Here is a 20336-nt window from a genome sequence, read left to right on the forward strand (position 1 = left end):
TTTTGGTGGACTTAAATAAGGACAACTAAAACAGTAAATATTTGAGTGATACGGTCTCCATTGCTCTGGGATATGAACATTTAAATGACATGTAAAACCTTATATATGTAGACCTATGTGACCCTATAGGAAAACACACCAAGGACCGGTTTCCCGGACACAGATTGAACCATAGTCCTGGACTAAAAATAATGTTCAGTAGAGAATCTCCAATGGCTAACTCCCATTGAAAGGGCTTTTCAGTCATACGTTTTTTATTATTTTTTATTATAGTGTGTATTATTAATTCGAACGAATCAATTAGATCTTACTTACCAAATTACTGTCCCAAATCGGTTCGAAAAAGTTAAGACCGAATCTAAAAATGCATACCTCACATAGGCTATTATTTGATAGTAAGACTAAGACTAATTATTTATATTTAAGACTGAAAAACACAGGCATATACAGCCATTGACACAGTATGTGTACACGAGGAACAAGCTATGTGAATTCTACCATCGAATTAGTGTTCAGAAATAAAAAATACAATACTTCTACATAGTAGCGTCAACAAATCCAAGTGTCAATAGATTATGGAGAAAAATCCCGTTGTGTTAGTGTGTAAAACCATAACAGACCCTTACTATTTATGGACCAATGAGTGAACACTAGGACGGTCTGCGTGGCGCTTTTAGCTATCAAAGTGGGGAGAGAGAAAAAACGTTAGGTGCTATAGCAGTCTGTTTTTATCACGGGGGCTATTTAGTTGTTTTTCTTTAGGTTACAACCTGGCTGTCTGGGCTAAATATCGCCAATAAAATCCATGCTTTGTGTCCATTGTGTGGCGCAGCAGACGCATCCGGCACTTCGAATGTGTGCCGCTGGGAACGCTGCAGCAGCGCACGAGGCTTTGGCCAGACTGCAATGATCATAACCGAGGCCTTGCAGTCCTTCCTCTCCCTCAAGCCAACTCAATATCTCTCCCTCTGAGACATAAAGGCTAAAGGCCGCGTCTAGTGCTCGGATTTTGTTGTTGTTTTGAATAGATATGGCGATATATGTGAGGAACAACATTTCCTTTGCAGTCTTGATTTTTTTGTTCGTTTTTTCTTTTTGTTATATATATCAGACCCGGCGCCAGGATAACGTGACTAAGGGGACAGTTGAAATCGGGGAATGGGCTACATTTGGGAGGTTCTTGCATTGGAATTGTATTGAATTCTGCATATATCACGCTGTACCACAATAAACATAACATTTAAAAAATGCAGACTCCGAGATGTTTTTGTGCTTTGCAAGTCACAGGTTTCCGCTGCACTGTATGCATGCTTATAATAGCCTAATGTCGACATGAGAGACAATACATTTCCGTAGACACATGACTTAAACAAATGCATCGGAATTGTTATAGAATATTCTACACGCGACTAGGCTACTCAGTAAATGTAGCCTACTTCCTTCGGGGCACAGCTCTGTTGCCAGAGACAATTTGGAGTGTTCTGTGAAACGCAAGAGTTTTTACTGAGGCAATTAAGGCAGTTTCGTGTGGTGGGGGAAAATACAGCCTAACAACACGAAACTACATGAACCCCTCAACAGCCCTCTCTCCTCCTAAATAAATAGATATAGTCTCCAAGCATTTATTTGACACATTCCTTTCGTTCGCACAACTCTAACAGATACAGTCTAAATCATAGGGATCCTATAATTCACTCTCCTTCTATGCGTAATTGTAATTAGATGGTCAAAATTCTAGCATTTCTCAATGTTTACACTTGTTTTACGCATAACACAACATTTGCACACCTGAAAAGATACAGTCCAAATGGTGTGTCTTATTGCGTGCATATTTCACAACGCTCCACATGTCGACAGACGTAGTGTCCTTTCATAGATAGCATATGATGATGAACCAAACTACCGCCAGTAATGTCCTTGAGAAACCCATGTTGTTTTCCGGGTCATTTTGCCACCATCTATCCAGTACACCCTGCAGTAAACAAGAGCTATCCCGATGGAGTGTCTTTGACCATAAAACTTCACAATGGTCATTTCATTTGTATCTATTTAGCCAGGATAGTTCACTCAGTAACACATGCCACTCTTTTCCAGGGAGTCCTAGACAACAAGTGTAGTGCTTGCATCATGGCTATGGCTCAGGCAATGATTCCTATTGAAATGAAGGGCATCAGCGTCACACAAAAGAGGAAACTGATGTTCTTTTTTTCTTTACTGTAAAACCAACCCGCAACTGAACAAATGGAAGCTCGTGGAATAAAGAGGGGGTCCCACCACCAGGCTATTCCTCTCGTGGGTATGAACGATTACATTCTATACAGGAGAGATGATCTGTGGACTGAAACATTCCAATGCAAGGTAAAAACGTGCCATGTTTTTATTGACTTACTTAGTGAGGCCAACAGACAACATATCAATTAATTTCACAGTATAGTCTCTCTATAGACAAAGCAATGACAATATGGGCCATATTATTAAAACGGTTTGGAGAGAACAATAAAAATATGAATAAAAATACGAGAAGGCAAATTGTAAACAATATTTACAAGTCTCAGATAAGTTTCTTGTGTATAAATAAAACCCTTTACAAAATAGTTATTGTGTGATGCTTTTAGTATATATGGCTATAATACCAGCAAAATGTGCAGATATTAAATATCAAATCCATCGAGGCTCTTTATCCATGACGTAACCTAGGCCTATATTGCTACAGGTTACAACATTTCCCCAAGAGCTATTCCAGCAAGCACAGATGTCAATGCGTCACTCAAGGTGGCTATATACATGTATTATGTACCACGAATGCCGATATTGTGCAGCTCTGAAACACTTAAGTCGTTCCATATCTATATTAACTGTTGGTATATACATAAAGGGAGCAAACATATGTTATGACAGTATAAATACATAACCACGACAAAACAAAACAGAGACGTATTCAGGTAAAATGACAACAAAACGACATATCAATAAGTTAGCAATTGTAGCCCTAACCTACACGGTCATATTCACACGACAGGGTTTCTCAAAGGAAGGCGCTCTGGCCATTGATGGAGGAGGGCGCCAAATACGGCACGAATGTCTCACGAAAAACTGAAGTTGTTCGCTAGCTCCCGATAGCTCCTGTTTTCCCGACTCATTTTTTTCAGTTTCATTCTTCGGTTTTGGAACCAGATTTTGACTTGCCTGTCTGTCAGGTAGACGCTGCGGCTGATCTCCAGGCGACGCTCACGAGTCAAGTACATATTGAAGAGAAATTCTTTCTCCAGCTCAAGAGTCTGGTGCTTGGTGTATGGACAACGCTTTTTCCGGCCACTCTTTGCTGTCAGCCAGTTAGCTTTGGTTTCAGATGTTCCATCTCCTGTAGAAAGATATTGAAAGAGAAATTAGTGCGGGCAACATATTTTTTCTTCATGCTACTGCACTGATGTAACTTTATAGTAATTGTTGCCCAATTGTAATTATTGTACACAGAAATAATGCAATTCCATAAGATGTTTGCATCTATAGACAAACACTGACCTAATACCTATCAAAATAAAAAATGTGTTGTCTAAAATGATCTTTAAATAGCCATCCTGAGCCTATGAGTTTATTTGGCAGTAATACGAAGTTAATGTAGACACACACACAATGCCCGTTGTATGCACATATTTTGCATCTATCCAAACACCTAAGCTATTACATCCACGTTGTGCTCAAGATTCACTTAATTATATTTCAATGTATTAATGCGCCTTTATTAAGACATAAAGGTAACTCATAGTCTGCTGAAATGATGGCTGCAGTTGATGGTTTAGGGGGAAGACTGAGGACATCAACGCGTTGTATTAGACAGATGTACTGGACAGGATTGGCCTTGCTGCTCCTCGTCATAAAATAAAATAAAAACACTGGAGGAAATCCCAGCTCGTGGCCACTCTGTCAAACCCCACAAAGACATACCTTTACAGCTGCGCATATAACCCACATATGGGACGTTTTCATGTCCACAATATAATCGATACAGCAGTAGGATATGCCTCTAAAAACCAAGGTTAACGCCAAGGCACATCTACCCTGACTCGGGGGCATTGACACTACACTCCCTCCATGTACACCCATCAAGATCCCATTGTCATAAACGTCATTTTTTGGATTTAAAGCAGTACTCACCTTTAAAGGGTTTGACTGGACTTTCCACACAGCTCTCGGTGGGTTCGGGGGAGGACAAACCATCTACAGACGATGCCCGGGTGTCCTCATCCGGAGCACATGACGGTGGGTCAGGCAGTGCTTCACTCTCCCTCCTGCCTGTATCCGCCACCGGGGTAGGAGATGGCGGTGAGGTGTCGAAACGGGCCGGACGTTGTAGAGCGAACTGAGTAGGCTGTGGGTTCCGCTGAACGTCTTGATAAACCTTTGAAGAGGTATATGTCTGAGACAGACGGAAGTAACCGGGAACAGGCACGGTGCAGTTTGTAACCGGGCATGATCCCGGTGTTAACCGGGCATAGGAAATGTCTTCCGTCGTTGTTGACCTTTTAAGACACTTCTCAGATTCATACAGGCAATACGCATTCTCCTCTTTGATGCTCGGAGAGAATGAACAATGAGCAATTTCCTGCTGGTTGTTCGGCTGATCTACTCGACAAGATCTCGAAGTCTCTAGCCATGTTTCCATCCCTTGAATATGTGAATATGGGACAGAAGAGGGTACCATAGTTTGAGAATTGCTCTCGTTGCGTTTACTGAGCCCAGAGAAAAAAGCGCGGTTGGGTAGTCCATAGGAGTACTCCGAGCCTGGTGACAAATACACGCCGTTACTTTGGTAGTATGAGGCACCGCTCTCGGTTCGTCCGTGGATTAAGGAGTCTACTAAAAACGAGTTTCCACTTTGGTTGTCAGAGCATGACATCGTTGGTGTATAATTTGACGGAGGATGAGGATAGCCCTTTCTGGCTGACATTTCTTGTGCAAAACATGCTGAATATAATTACAGATACTCACACTTCTCTGCGCTTTAGCTGACAGCCAATTAAAACACAAGAAGAGAGACTCCTCCCATTGAAAGCACGTAATGCCAATATGCCATATTCATTTTGTTTAAAGATTTAATATAATAAATGAAAAAGTAAAGGTAAGTGGTGTATTAAAAGCTATCAGTTCAACCTAAAATGGTGGATAGATAGTAGAGGTGACATGACATGGGCTGCATTACCTTTTACGATAATCTATGTTGTAAACATTGACCTCAGGCACCCTTTCACAGACACGCACGCACGCGCGCGCACACACACGCACACGCACACGAGAGGGGGTAAGATATAATCATACACAAATAACTATTTACATGTGAAGGGACAGTGAAAATAACTGCAGATGTCTGCAGACCTTGAAAACAGTTTAGTGGAAAGCTCGTTACACTTTCCTCTCCTGGAAGCGTCAAAACATTGCTCTATTCAAGTTCACAGAACATCGTGACAAAATATCTATTTGACTATTAGTTAATGTCCCTTAGTTACCAATTACAGATCATTTTACATGCGAAAACAATTATCAACAGCCTTGACAATATAAAGGCTAATGGGCCTACATAAAGCCAGAGTATAGTAGTAGAACAACATGAGTTTTCTAATTTGCTGCTGGTTAAGTCAGAAACAAAATAGGCCGTGGCAAAGATTGTTTACCTATCTTGTTAACATAATGGGAAATCTAATCTGAAACAAACGTTCCAAACACGTTATTTATCAAGGACATGTGCTTTTGTTATGAAATACCTTGTGCGTGATTGGTGCGTAATGCATTTTACAAGTGTACAACTCGGCACGTTTCGATTATTTTATACACCGCCAGAACCAATTTCGGTGGGATCCCATTTATTTCCTTAAGAATCAATTGAAAACAATATCGTCAGACTCATATCCCCAAATTGAATAGAAATAGATTATGCCTATGTAAATCATAGCAATAAGCCTAGCTGTGTTATGTGGTTCTAACCACAGCCGTTATAAATACCACTGCCTTTATTATTCCCCCATGCAGTTGGGAAAAAGATCATCCTTGCTATGTTTGTTACTATAATTACCACGGTTATATTACGTTATTGTTCTGACACCAAAAACACTATATGGTGCGACTTATTTGGGGTTTTATCCGATTTAGATTTTTTTTTTAAATGAATAGCCTAAACCATTGATTTGAGTGGGTACTAGTCTCATGACGTGCGTATAATAATTTCAACAGCCTATTTATTTACCTCTAGCCAGTGGTACTTTAAGTTATTATTAAGTTATTATCATACTTAAAATCATTTAATGCATGTCTCCTTATAGCGGCTAATAAAATCATGTTAACAATGTTTCTTCTGTTCCAAGTTATTCTTGCAACCGGACAAAAAAATATGCCTGCGACCCTCGTGCGTAATGTGGCACTTTACTACATCCGCTAACAGCTATTTTATTTTTCACTGGAGACTAAAAAGCCCTCCGGTAGCTATGGGATACTCAGCTAGAATGTTCCCCTTCCCAACACACACACAAACCAAACACATTTTATAATCTAACGTTTCGTATTTGGTCAACTATGGTAATAATGAAACAAATAAGAACCATTCGAATAGTTCGTGTTATTTTTCCAGAAAAACGCCATAGACATCTCTAGACAGGATAAGGCCGATGTATAAAGCTATTTTCCGTTTAGCATATTGGTTATATTGTATATCATATTATGTGCTGTGTAACCGTAGCTAGGCCTATTCAGTCATCCTCTCCCACACGGAATACATTGGTTCTAATACATTGTGTCATCTAATATTATATTTCCAATAATGTGGATTTCAGCGATAAACCAGCTTTATATATCATTTTCTAGCAGGATGGAAAGGCTCCTTACAAAAACGCCTCACTTTATCCCATTTTGCCAAGAAAAAATGGACCACACACGTATTTGTTTTCCCATTTCGAGCATTTTGAAATATATTTCGATAAAAATAAGAGAATATGTAACAATTATACACACATCGGGATAATTACCTGAACAATGAAACCCTGTAATGTAATGAGTCTGTCAATCTTTGGATGTTTGATGCATGGGAAGTAGAGTCTCGGCCAGAGTTCCGTCCACATCCACGGCATTGATCCATGACATTGATCCGAGCAGCGCCTCCCAGTGGAACAAACAAACAACCACGTTCGAACTGCAGATTCCATCCTGAATATATTCCTGCCCGTGCACGCTGAGCTGCTGAGACAAATGAAGCAGGAAAAGTCCGCGAACACAAGCTTTCAATGCTCCCAGGCAGGCAGCCGTTGTTTTTAAAGCCCTTAGTCACAGTTAATAACCTTGGTCTCAGACGGTTTATTGCACTACACTCCAATTGTACAAATGTTCCAGACGAAGACGCGTTTTATGGCCAAGTTGCTGCAGCAACAGGGAGGATGTGTCCGTAAAGGCGGCATTCCGGTTAGCCTGACCGGACAGGATGCACGGCCCAAGACCATCATCACCCGGACTGGCTGCAGCCGGCCATCTACACTAGCTTCATGCTGCTATCACTCTTAATTGGTGTTTTCACTAGCCCACTATTCATGAACGCCCATAGGCTTTGAACTATAAGACATTAACCGAAATATTGACAAACGTGAGCCAATTTTACACATAGGCCTAATACACAATCAGTAGGTCTAATGTCAACATTTGGCAATATAATAAAACAACAACTGATCAAGTTTATTTTAAATATAGGCTACCTTAAGCATTATGCTGTATTTATTTAAAGTAGGCTATACATTCTCTTTTTATAGGCCTAGTATTATTTTTGAAACAATAAACTTAAACGCGGGACATTTAAACTCCAGACGTTGATTGTATATAAAAGTCGTCCGGTGATAGATGGTTTAGCATGGTACATAAAGTTGAATAAAATAACGTGCTAGACAACCTTTTGGGTGGAACTTCCGTAATGGATATTTAACATTAATGGCATAGGATCCCATTTCGGCCCATGGGGGCAATGTAAAGTCAAATACATCATACATTTGATATGACCCACGCAGCCAGGTTTTATGTCGAGAATCATACAAGGATATATTTTCTCGAGACATATAGACCCATTCATCCAATTTAGAAAATAAACTAAGAAAACAAACGGAAAGGTCTCGACCTGTGACTCGTATGTCTCCAATAGGGTGTGTAAAATAGGCTAAGCCTATATAGGGCCTAATCATTCCAAAATCCATCGTAGGCTATTTACACCGAGGAACATTTGAATTGGCTCAAAAATGAAGACAAAGAACTAAAATGTCCCAATAGCTCAATGTATTGGAGCAGCTTTTCTCTTGCCAAAAACGCAGGAAAATAGCTGATATGTTCCGACATTGAGAACATAAACAAAACGAACACTTTCAAGTATCAGGGATGATTGAACAATTTTACAATATAACCTTTGTATGTCGAATATTTCACGAGAACAAAAACAATGGAAATCAATGCATAAATAACAGGCCTATTTTAAACTATAGCCTAGTCCTTCTGTGCGTGTGTAATGGCGACAACAAACAACCAACAAAGTTAGGGATAAATCATGCCTTCTCGTCATGGAAAAGGTATGTACCTTTTGTAGGTATATATATAATACATGTAAAGATACAGGTTGTTAAATATGTTACATCGTTAAATGTCGAATTTGATATGAAATGGGCGCGCGTAAATCTAACGTTCGTGTAATTCATGCATTATGCATTGATGACAATTAAATCATTTGCTCGAAAATGTCACTTTTACGCAAGTTAGGATTCGAGCAGATATATGTTCTGTTTTGGTGACACCGCACTTTCACAACAACAAATAGCAAGATCAAAAGATCAACAAGGAAATCACCTACAATTAAAATAGGCCAATAGGCCTAATAATAATAATATTACACTAGATATTACTCTCAACAAATTAAGTATGATGGACAAATACATCTACAAATGACTGTCCATCACGGGAGGGGTGTAATCAGGAATTTGCAGACCAACGAATTTGAAATGAGCTTCATGCATGCCTTGTCTGAGGGGAGGCGACATCCATCAGCCAGTGTTACAGCATAGGGTTCGTGGTATAATACTGCAAACGGTCTCTGTTCAGTTTCTTCTCTTTCATCCTCCTGTTTTGAAACCAAATTTTAACTTGGCGGTCGGTGAGATTGAGCATCCTCGAAAGTTGAAGACGTTTCTCCTTGTTGATGTAAACACTGAAAAAGAACTCCCTCTCCAATTCTCTGATTTGGTATTTGGTGTATGGACATCTCTTCTTACGGGTTCTCTGTCCACCTGAAAGGAAGAATTGCAATTCAGACAGAAAGATCAAATAGGAAGCTGCTTTCGTTCTGTAAAAAAATACATACATGGTGTCAAAAGGTTTATAAACAAGAATCTAAATAGACTGACAACAAAATAAGTTGTGCTTTTTTTTATCATAAAAACTATTACTGAAAGCCTTGAATTAAGGTAGAAACGGGATACATGTTTTTGGCCATGTTTTGCTTTTAATAAGCATGAAATCCCAACATTTCTATGCATATTTAGGGTACATTATGCAACATAATCATGACATTTCTTAGAGTTCAGTATATGGAAATGACGGGTGGTGAAAAGCAATAGCCCTAATAATAACACCTCTGGACAACATCAAACACCTCCCAAAAGGAACATCATTACAAAAACGCAGTGGTAAACGCTTTCTAGCGCGGTGTATACTAGCCTAACGTATTCTACGGTGTGCTGTGCTTTCTACACATTTTCTATTTAATGTGTATGTTTTTATAGATTTGATGGATCCCAGGTCTCTCTGGAAAGCAGTGCCCACTGTGCAAAAACTGGTTGAATCAACGTTGTTTCCACGTCATTTCAACAACAAAAAATGCAATATGATGACGTTGAATCAACGTGAAAAACTGATTGGATTTGCAAAAAGTCATCACCGTAAGGGAATTCTTTTTCTCCCAACTTCTAACCTAAATCCAATTACATGGTGAACTGTTTTGTTGCTTTCATGTTGAATTCACGTTAGTTGACAACTCAACCAAATGTAAATCAAAACTAGACGTTGAACTGACGTCTGTGCACAGTGGGTGGCAATTGTTACTGAGTGGACTATCCTCCTGGCTAAAAATATTAAAGAATCAATTAAATCAATTACATTTTTAAAATTATTTACTTTATCACCTTATACTATATCACTAAGATTATATTAATATAATAACAATATACCATTCAGGTTATAGGGGGGACCATGCAGCACATATTCAATACGTCCCTGAGTTATAATGTATAAAAATATAATTTTGCAATAAATCTATCAATTCATTCATCAATTCATTAAGTTGTCGTTGCAGTCGTTTGATACGTTATGAAAAGTAAGCCAAGCTATGCGTCTAGAACAACTAATAGGCCTAAAAAGAATGCTCGAATATTTTAGAATGGGAAATTCTCTGTCTTTCACGGCCAATTTCAGTTCCAAGCACGTGATCTTGTCGTTTATAACAACGTTTTTGTTGGGGTAGATCTACAGCCCCACAATAAACCTTACGCGCTTATAAAACAGCATATAAACGCCTTAATAGCAGCGCGTTAGATTGCAAACTTTCTCACAGAACTGGTGCACGTCGTCTTTATACTCACCGCTGGCGCTATATTTCTCCTCATTGTTGCCGGAAGAAGACACGGGGCTGCAGCTCACCTCGCCCGGCGGTCTCTCCTCTGTATCCCGGTACTTGTCGGAACCGGTCACCGGAACTATAGATTGTTTGGTGGCAGTTCCGTCCACGGAGTGTTCGCTTGTTGGTGTGGTGTCTGCTCTCCCTTGAGCCGTATCGAAAAACTGATCAAAGGCTTGCGGTAACACTCCATTCCTACTCACACTGCCCTGGAGACTTGATGTAGGATTGGAGCTGCTGGTGTGATAGACATCACTGGAGTTATTTCTCGTGAATATTTCCCCCAAGGAGGTCGAGCTTGATAGACAGTCCCTATGCACCGTGTCCTCAGTGGGGTAGCAGTGTGACATACCGCCCCTATGGTGGTGCCATTTACTGGAGCTACCAATGCCATGATAGTCCCTGAAAGCTACCTCTCTGACAGACGGAAGCTGTGGCAGAGTTGAGGATGGGTAGGAATATGTCATGGGACAAGAAGACTGACTCTGGTGGGACAAAAAAGGAGGGAGGCTTGAGAAGTCTGTTCCCGAGACGTAATAGGTGCAGCTGCCGGGCAAATACATATTAGACCCAACTGGGACCCGCTCATCAAAATCCATAATGATTCGATCTTGCGTAGCCTGTAGCCTACTCTAATAGTCTACCAACCCTCCTTCGCATCGTTCCTATGTGCTGCTAGGCTCCAGTCACTGAAGCAGATCCGTTGAGGAACAAATTCTAAGACGTGAATCTGACGTGCAGTTTGTTCTCCATCCATTCCTCAGAGCGCCAGTCATGTGACCAGGGGCAGAACTGGACAGATACGTCTGTTCAACTGATGCGTTGCAATGAGTGAATGCGTTTCTTAATTCAAGTGTGTGATACGAAATAATTTTCCAAATGTACAAGTAATCATAACAATACATTATTTGGTATGGTTACTTGTACATTTGGAAAATTATTTCATATCACACACATTTGAAGTCACGATAAAGCAAGGCCTTGTTGGCAGCATGTGCGAATAACCTTTGTTATTAACGACAATCCTGGTGTTAATACTTTCTGAATATGATTTTCATGTGGTATATTCTCTTTATCTCTGGAACATACATTGGTCAATAAGGCGCATGTGCTGTTGTGTGGACACATCAAGGCATTGTAAAGTGGATGGGTAAGATACAATGTGTATGAATTATACCAGATCAACCCAGAGCCTTCTATTTGCCATAAAAGGCTCTGGGTCAATATATTTCCACAACCACTATGCCTTTTCCACTAATGTATTACGCTAGTAGTAATATTAGCCTACAGCATGTGGGCTAAGGCTGCAAGAGGAACACAATTGTATTATACAAAAGCCCATCTCAATCTAGCGCTATATCAATGTATTTGTACGCATTTCCATTTCTATATATCAATATATTTGTACGCATTTCCATTTCTATATATCAATATATTTGTACGCATTTCCATTTCTATATATTTGTACGCATTTCCATCTATATCTGTATATAATGGATAGGCTTTATGCAAATTCAGAATCAGTTTCCGTTTATATTTCCTATAAGGCCTTTCCGAAGTTAGAATTGTCACTTGTTGACCAAAACAATCTCTCGTGTCTCAATCTCAATCTCTTATGGCTAAACAATTTGATGCAGGGCCGTAGCATAGCAAGACTAGCGTCATATTGTAATACTATTGTGGGGCACTCTAAAAATGAATATTGCGTCCAACATTACAGGAAATGGGACATCTCTTGGATATTCTAATACACATATAGCCTAAAGTACACTATGGTTCATAATAAACGAAACTATTGAGAGTCTAGTGAGAGTACGATACTTGAATGGAATGGCAGCACGCGCGCGTAATGCATTCTCTTTCCTATCACCTGCATCAGTGGACACGTTCTGACATTAGTGTTTTAAAATGCAACAATAGAGTTCAGGGTATACAGCACCAACCAACACAATCAGCTCGAGTCAGACATGTTTTATTGCACTTTGCAGTTGGCTGTGTAGTTGCCATTGTCAGAACAGACATGTGGGGACTGCTGCGGCCGGCGTGCTCACCAGACGACTAGATGGCATTCATGAAGTTCAATGAAACGAGACTCAAAACAAGGCTCCAGGTGAGAACTTAGGCCTGTGCGTAAAATGGAGACTGTAATGTCTTGGAATTGTTGGAATGAATGTAATTTGTAGGCTACGAAATATTGAATGATTAAATGGTTCGTTAAATAATACAACTTTATGGCAAAAGCCTAATGGTTGTATTCTCTGTGAGCATGACATGAGTCCCTTAGGCTAACTATATATAGGTTCAAACGTATTTTAAACCGTGCTAAAGTATCTCGTTTGTTGTATCCCATTCTTCAGATTGCACAATCAGTCTCGTTTTGCGTGCTGCAGAACTCAAGTTCGGGGGAGGAAAAGGGTCACCATTTGTGAGAAAGGGGCCACAAACACCCCTGCCCTGTGCCCCGGATGAAGTTCATTCGTTCATTACCGTGACAAATGTCTCAATGGTTAATTCGCGTTAACTGTTTGAAAGGCCTATTGCAGCTTTTCTCAAACTCGGTATGAAACGCCTATAAATTCGAATTAAACGTTGTCAACAAATAAAATAGGGTGCTAAACTTTACTTTTGAAAAATAAATGACATGAAAAATATAGCTATTTGATACCAGTTGTTAGTTTGACCTTTTTTTGTTCAGATGTAACATGGCTGATCAACAAATGGGTGGTCACGTTCAAGATGAACACATGTACTCTACCAAGCTCATCAACAAGGCTATATGCCAAAGATATTGGTGAATTTCTAAAATGTTGCAGTGATTTGACATTCAATTATGGTGTTTTCGATTACCTTTCCAATCTAGCGGAATGAAATAAGCCTATACCCATAGCCACGAAGGCTGCTTTTGGAATTGTGGAATTGTCTCGTTAAGAACTCGTCAACATGTGAGAGGCAGGTGTTATAGAACTAGTGGTAACTTAGTTATGTATCTTACACGCTCCATTGCCATTGACTTTAAATAGAAAACATTTGTACTTTACCACTACTTGGGTGTGAGCCATTTTTCCACTGGCGCGCCCTCATATTTATGCCATTTAGATGTTGTTTTTCTGTATAGGCGCTATAGGCTTTACTGCTTATAGCAGTAAATGCCTACGAGCATTTCTTCAGGCTGGGGTGGGGGGAGTTTAGCCTACATCTCTACGACACAAGTGCCTTGCACTTGGAAATGTGGAACATCACAGCTTAATGTCTCTCTATACTGCCTCTTTACAGTAGATGATATGGGTGGCGGGAACATTACAGCTTTATGTCTCTCTCTACTGCCTCTTTACAGTAGATGATATGGGTGGCGGGAACATCACAGCTTTATGTCTCTCTCTACTGCCTCTTTACAGTAGATGATATGGGTGGCGGGAACATTACAGCTTTATGTCTCTCTATACTGCCTCTTTACAGTAGATGATATGGGTGGCGGGAACATTACAGCTTTATGTCTCTCTATACTGCCTCTTTACAGTAGATGATATGGGTGGCGGGAACATTACAGCTTTATGTCTCTCTATACTGCCTCTTTACAGTAGATGATATGGGTGGCGGGAACATTACAGCTTTATGTCTCTCTATACTGCCTCTTTACAGTAGATGATATGGGTGGCGGGAACATTACAGCTTTATGTCTCTCTCTACTGCCTCTTTACAGTAGATGATATGGGTGGCGGGAACATCACAGCTTTATGTCTCTCTCTACTGCCTCTTTACAGTAGATGATATGGGTGGCGGGAACATTACAGCTTTATGTCTCTCTCTACTGCCTCTTTACAGTAGATGATATGGGTGGCGGGAACATTACAGCTTTATGTCTCTCTCTACTGCCTCTTTACAGTAGATGATATGGGTGGCGGGAACATCACAGCTTTATGTCTCTCTCTACTGCCTCTTTACAGTAGATGATATGGGTGGCGGGAACATTACAGCTTTATGTCTCTCTATACTGCCTCTTTACAGTAGATGATATGGGTGGTGTGAACATTACAGCTTTATGTCTCTCTCTACTGCCTCTTTACAGTAGATGATATGGGTGGCGGGAACATCACAGCTTAATGTCTCTCTATACTGCCTCTTTACAGTAGATGATATGGGTGGCGGGAACATTACAGCTTTATGTCTCTCTATACTGCCTCTTTACAGTAGATGATATGGGTGGCGGGAACATCACAGCTTTATGTCTCTCTATACTGCCTCTTTACAGTAGATGATATGGGTGGCGGGAACATCACAGCTTTATGTCTCTCTATACTGCCTCTTTACAGTAGATGATATGGGTGGCGGGAACATCACAGCTTTATGTCTCTCTCTACTGCCTCTTTACAGTAGATGATATGGGTGGCGGGAACATCACAGCTTTATGTCTCTCTATACTGCCTCTTTACAGTAGATGATATGGGTGGCGGGAACATCACAGCTTTATGTCTCTCTCTACTGCCTCTTTACAGTAGATGATATGGGTGGCGGGAACATCACAGCTTTATGTCTCTCTCTACTGCCTCTTTACAGTAGATGATATGGGTGGCGGGAACATCACAGCTTTATGTCTCTCTCTACTGCCTCTTTACAGTAGATGATATGGGTGGCGGGAACATTACAGCTTTATGTCTCTCTCTACTTTATGTCTCTCTCTACTGCCTCTTTACAGTAGATGATATGGGTGGCGGGAACATCACAGCTTTATGTCTCTCTCTACTGCCTCTTTACAGTAGATGATATGGGTGGCGGGAACATCACAGCTTTATGTCTCTCTCTACTGCCTCTTTACAGTAGATGATATGGGTGGCGGGAACATCACAGCTTTATGTCTCTCTCTACTGCCTCTTTACAGTAGATGATATGGGTGGCGGGAACATTACAGCTTTATGTCTCTCTCTACTGCCTCTTTAGAAGAGACGGCTGACAGCGGAGAAGCACAGAGGAGAAAATAAACATGATAGACCTCATCTCATCACTAAAGACATCATGATAAAAGAAGACGTACGGCAAGAGATGCTTATATGGAAGATGTACGGCAAGAGCTGCCTATGTAAACGAAAAGGGAGTAACCGAGGATGCTTTAGTTGGCAGTGCCATAAGAACCCTGGATGCATTGGATATGTTGTTGCAACAAGCGGAACTCCCATCACCATCCATCCTCCTTAAAGTCTCGGATAGTTTTAAGGACATACTTGCAGTCAAGAGTCCTGGAAGCAGGATTTTAAAAGACAGCTTTGTGTGTGGGACGAACCATTCAACATGTGAACCCCTTAGATATGATTTACTTGAGTTATAAGGTTATAATCGTTGTAATAATAACGTCATATTTGTAATCACACCATTAACTACCATTCTTTCTTATTATAGACTATTATTATTATTATTATTATTACTACTACAGTTACTATTAGTAAATAGCAGTATAGTTCTAGCAGGCATACTTGTTATTTTATTACCATAACTAATTATAATGATAATGACTATACACTCTTTAAAAAAAGGCGGATTCTAGAACTTAAGGGTTTTTCTGCTGTCCTCATTGGAGAACCCTTTAAATTCCAGGTAGAACCCCTTTGGGTTCCATGTAGAGTCCTTTCTATAGAGGGTTCTACCTGGAACCAAAAAGTGTTCTCCTATGGGGGCAGCCGAAGAACCCTTTTCGAACCCTATTGTCTAAGAGAGTATTGTGTAGCATTGCATTTGATCATTTGATCGACTGGGGGCTACTTTGTGTAAAACGTCACATTTAAAAAACGGAAATGTGTCTGGACCCCGAGCCATTTCATTGCATGGTAAAGCACCGTTAACAGTCATTGCAATACTTATGTTTTTGGGTTGTTGTTGGAAATTGGACAATAACTAATGTGCTGCTGAATATTCTAATTCAATCCATTGAAAATCCAGGCTGTAAGGCAACATGTGTAAGGAGTATTCTTTCTGTGGGTACTGTACATGTCCAAGACAAGCATACACAAGTTTACAACAGTTATTTAAACGAGTATGTATATCTGATTCAATTAAATTGATGTGTACGGACTTGCTCACTTGAATGTCAAACTTCAATTGCATGATTTAGAAACATATGAATATGAATATAACAAGAGTTTAACAGGGATGAATTGGAGTTCCCATGGCCCCTTTAATTGAAATGATCTTTCTGGTTTTTAGAAGAGATCTGATGTATTCCATTGACTGTTATAGTTATATCTATCTCATGCAGGGAACTGAATAGTCCTCTGCTGGTCTACTATAGACCACACCCAAGTGTACACCGCACTGGAATCACTTGAAGTGTTGCAGTCAAATTAGCCTTTGGGTGGCAGCAAAAACAGTACAGTCATGAATTGTATCCATTAGTGCACACCGTAGCAAAACGTTTTGCAATTGAAAACTTTTCGCAATGACAACGGGTGTTTTTTATTGGACAAGTTCAGGTTAGCCTCTCCCTTTTTCCAGTTTGTTTTCTTCTCTTTGGTTATCAGTGAATAGGACCCAGGTTATATATGTAAGACGCTCCAGTCCAGACTTGCAAAATCCAGCGCCATAATTTCCCTCGACCCCGCACCTATAGCGGGACCTCTCCTTGGTGGGACATACTGAGTAATGTGGGTGTAGCATAAAGGGACAGTTCAGTGATTTTACATATTTACACATTTGTTTCCTTACCTTGAAAGAAGTCTATGGACAAGTGACTGCAATCCACACTTTTAGAATGCTTTACATGTAATGCCCAAATAATCAACTCAATGTTATAATTGAAAAGCAACTCATTGAGTAACAATCCATTTAAGAGATGATTTGGACATGCCCTTTTAAACGAGCCGTGGATCCACCTCCTGGACACAGTTGTTCCTATCGGTTTAACCTGTTTCCTGGAACTACTATACCTTTCCCATGTCATTTTTTAAATATATAGTTGCTATCCACGTGATTAGTCCTTGTATTCTACATCATGGGGGTCTTCTGATAGATGGAATGTTGACTTTTAAGAACGCATCACGCACGCAACTACACAGTATTTGTATTTTTTTGCACACACATTTTGTTATGTATGAATTACCATAGAGTTGTCTTTGCATTAGGACTGTTTATACCATGGCATTGTTGAATACTCCTTTCTGATTGGCTTGAAGGGCATTCTAGAGCGTGCATTATTTCGCTATAATGCACAGTATATTTGGACGGTAGAATTGAATGACTATATTTGTATATGTTTTGTTTGAGCTGCTTTTGAAAGCAAAAGTCGAATTGAAAACAATATTGTTGAATTCTATTTTCATAATAGCCCACTAGGACTGATGGTTTGGTTAGCTAAACTAGGAAGTCTGTTTGTTTGGTTTTCACTGCAACTAACGTTACTGTAGCTGTTTAGTTAACTCGCTAGCTACTTCAGTGGATGTTGAACACATTTATAGCGGCAAACTAAATTATAGCCATGGTATAAAAGGGATAATCAACTCGGTGCTCTGTGTTCTCTGGAAAATACTCGCTAGCACGTCGTGTAACACACTTTCCATTTCGTTCATTATTTCCATAGAAGCATAGCCCCTCGTTGATTATCCCTTATATAATGTATAGTTTGTATTTAGTTCTTGTGATGTTGACATGTGATGTTTAGCCTGATGAGGACCCTGTTCTGTGGAGACGCATCCTCCTGTAGCCTGTCGATCTGCTCCTACCATACAGTATAAGGTATGTTTGTAAATAGTTCACAAAAGTGTTCATTGCACGATACAGGCCTGCTTGTCATTTTATGAGTATAATTTAACGCCAGTCGGTATAGCTTAAGTTGGAACGTTTGATTTGACATTCCTCCTTTCAGTCATAGTTAGTGCTGTATATATAATGTCTGTAAAAAAAATACATTTATATTGCCCATCTTTTGATTTTAGGTATAGTCTATTGATTAAACATATAATCTCTCATATTTAACTATTTATTTCATTATATATTTGTTTTTCTGGTCATTTTATCCACAAAACAGCTATACCCTTTTTCTGCTGAATTGATATGAAGTTGTATATAGTCTATCCACGCTAATTCCCTTCGCATTTCTGAGAATGACCAGTTTTCATAGCATTACTTTCAAAGTTGTTATAGGCTGAACGGAGATGGGACATATTGAGAAGAATTTTAAAGATTGAGCATTTGATCATATATCCACAATAGTGTCTGCCTTCCTTTAAAACTGATTCAAAAAACAACGGGCGCATCGAAAAACCGTAAATTTCTATATAGGCCCAGGTTGGAGATTCATTAACGAGTCTGTAACAAAACGTAATCAGATGACTAAATACCATGCACGCATTACTGCCAAATATTAGCCACATTTAAATCAGTGCATTCATTCCTGTTTGGAGAAGAAGAAAAATACCCACAAGGCAGTACTAGCTATAGGTTTCCACGACTGCAGTACATATTTAAAGTTCTCAATTGAGAAGACAAAAAAATGTGTATTTCCCTTTGGAATGTGTTTCACTCTTTGTTTTCTAACACACAAATGGACAATTTCGCTATTATTGCCATATTAAGGACAAGCATATAAATATTACGTACATCAAGGTAAGCCTTTACATTTCCTATAGTACTCAATAGTGAATCGTTTCCATTCGGCAACATTTCTCACATGAAGAAATCTTGGATAAAGTATCATTCCATGTATTTCACCTGCATATGGGTTAGGCAATGGTCGGAGGCATATATCAATATATACTGAATAAAAATATAAACACAACATGCAACCATTTTAACGATTTTCCTGAATTACAGTTCCCGAGTGGAGCAGCAGTCTAAGGCACTGCATCTCAGTAATAGAGGCGTCACTACAGACACCCTGGTTCGAATCCAGGCTGTATCACAACCGGACGTTATTGGGAGTCCCATAGGGCAGCGCACAATTGGCCCAGCGTCGTCCGGGTTTGGCCGGTGTAGGCCGTCATTGTAAATAAGAATTTGTTCTTAACTGACCTGCCTAGTTAAATTAATAATAAGGAAATCAGTCAACTGAAATAAATTCATTAGGCCCTAATCTATGGATTTCACATGGCCGCCATGGGTGGGCCTGGGAGGGCATAGGCCTACCCACTGGGCTAGCCAATCAGAATGAGTTTTTCCCCACAAAAGGGAATTATTACAGACACAAAAACTCCCAGTTTCATCAGATGTTCGGGTGGCTGGTCTAAGACGATGAAAACGCCTCATGTGGAGGTCCTGGGATGGCGTGACACATGGTCTGCAGTTGTGAGACCAGTTGGACATACTGCCAAATTCTCTAAAATGATGGAGGTGATTTATGGTAGAGAAATGAACATTCAATTCTCTGTCAAGAGTTCTGGTGGACATTCCTGCAGTAAACATGTCAATTGCAAGCTCTGTCAAAACTTGAGACATCTGTGGCATTGTGTTGTGTGTATGTGACAAAACTGCATATTTTAGAGTGGCCTTTTATTGTCCCCAGCACAAGTTGCACCTGTGCAATGGTCATGCTGTAAAATCAGCGTCTTGATATGCCACACCTGTCAAGATGCATCATCTTGGCAAAGGAGAAATGCTCACTAACAGGGATGTAAACAAATTGTTGAAAAACATTTGAGAGACATAAGCTTTTTGTGTGTATGGAACATTTCATTCG

The 20336-nt window shown here is 39.9% G+C and overlaps 2 protein-coding genes across 2 annotated transcripts; both read right to left on the reverse strand.

Moving 5' to 3' along the window:
* Positions 1 to 2362: 2362 nt before the first annotated feature.
* On the reverse strand, positions 2363 to 5012 carry hoxa10b (homeobox A10b). The gene is made up of 2 exons (XM_042318499.1): positions 4156 to 5012; positions 2363 to 3361 (listed from the first exon to the last, which is right to left on the reverse strand). Exons 1-2 carry the CDS (start codon positions 4946 to 4948, stop codon positions 3084 to 3086), a joined length of 1071 nt encoding a protein of 356 aa, XP_042174433.1. The 5' UTR covers positions 4949 to 5012; the 3' UTR covers positions 2363 to 3083.
* A 1932-nt stretch (positions 5013 to 6944) lies between these two features.
* Positions 6945 to 11406, reverse strand: hoxa11b (homeobox A11b). Its single transcript, XM_024406820.2, has 2 exons — positions 10647 to 11406; positions 6945 to 9296 (listed from the first exon to the last, which is right to left on the reverse strand). The coding sequence occupies exons 1-2, from the start codon at positions 11278 to 11280 to the stop codon at positions 9064 to 9066; spliced, it is 867 nt and encodes a 288-aa protein (XP_024262588.1). The 5' UTR covers positions 11281 to 11406; the 3' UTR covers positions 6945 to 9063.
* Positions 11407 to 20336: the final 8930 nt, after the last annotated feature.

This window comes from Oncorhynchus tshawytscha, unplaced genomic scaffold (assembly GCF_018296145.1).
Source record: "Oncorhynchus tshawytscha isolate Ot180627B unplaced genomic scaffold, Otsh_v2.0 Un_contig_4572_pilon_pilon, whole genome shotgun sequence".
Lineage (NCBI taxonomy): Eukaryota > Metazoa > Chordata > Actinopteri > Salmoniformes > Salmonidae > Oncorhynchus > Oncorhynchus tshawytscha.

Coding starts and splice junctions, on each gene's coding strand:
- hoxa11b (XM_024406820.2), bottom strand. CDS start 11,280: ATGGATTTTGATGAGCGGGTCCCAGTTGGGTCTAATATGTATTTGCCC. Junction 9,297..10,646: donor GGAGAAATATAGCGCCAGCG/GTGAGTATAAAG, acceptor TCTTCCTTTCAG/GTGGACAGAGAACCCGTAAG.
- hoxa10b (XM_042318499.1), bottom strand. CDS start 4,948: ATGTCAGCCAGAAAGGGCTATCCTCATCCTCCGTCAAATTATACACCA. Junction 3,362..4,155: donor TCCAGTCAAACCCTTTAAAG/GTGAGTACTGCT, acceptor ATCTTTCTACAG/GAGATGGAACATCTGAAACC.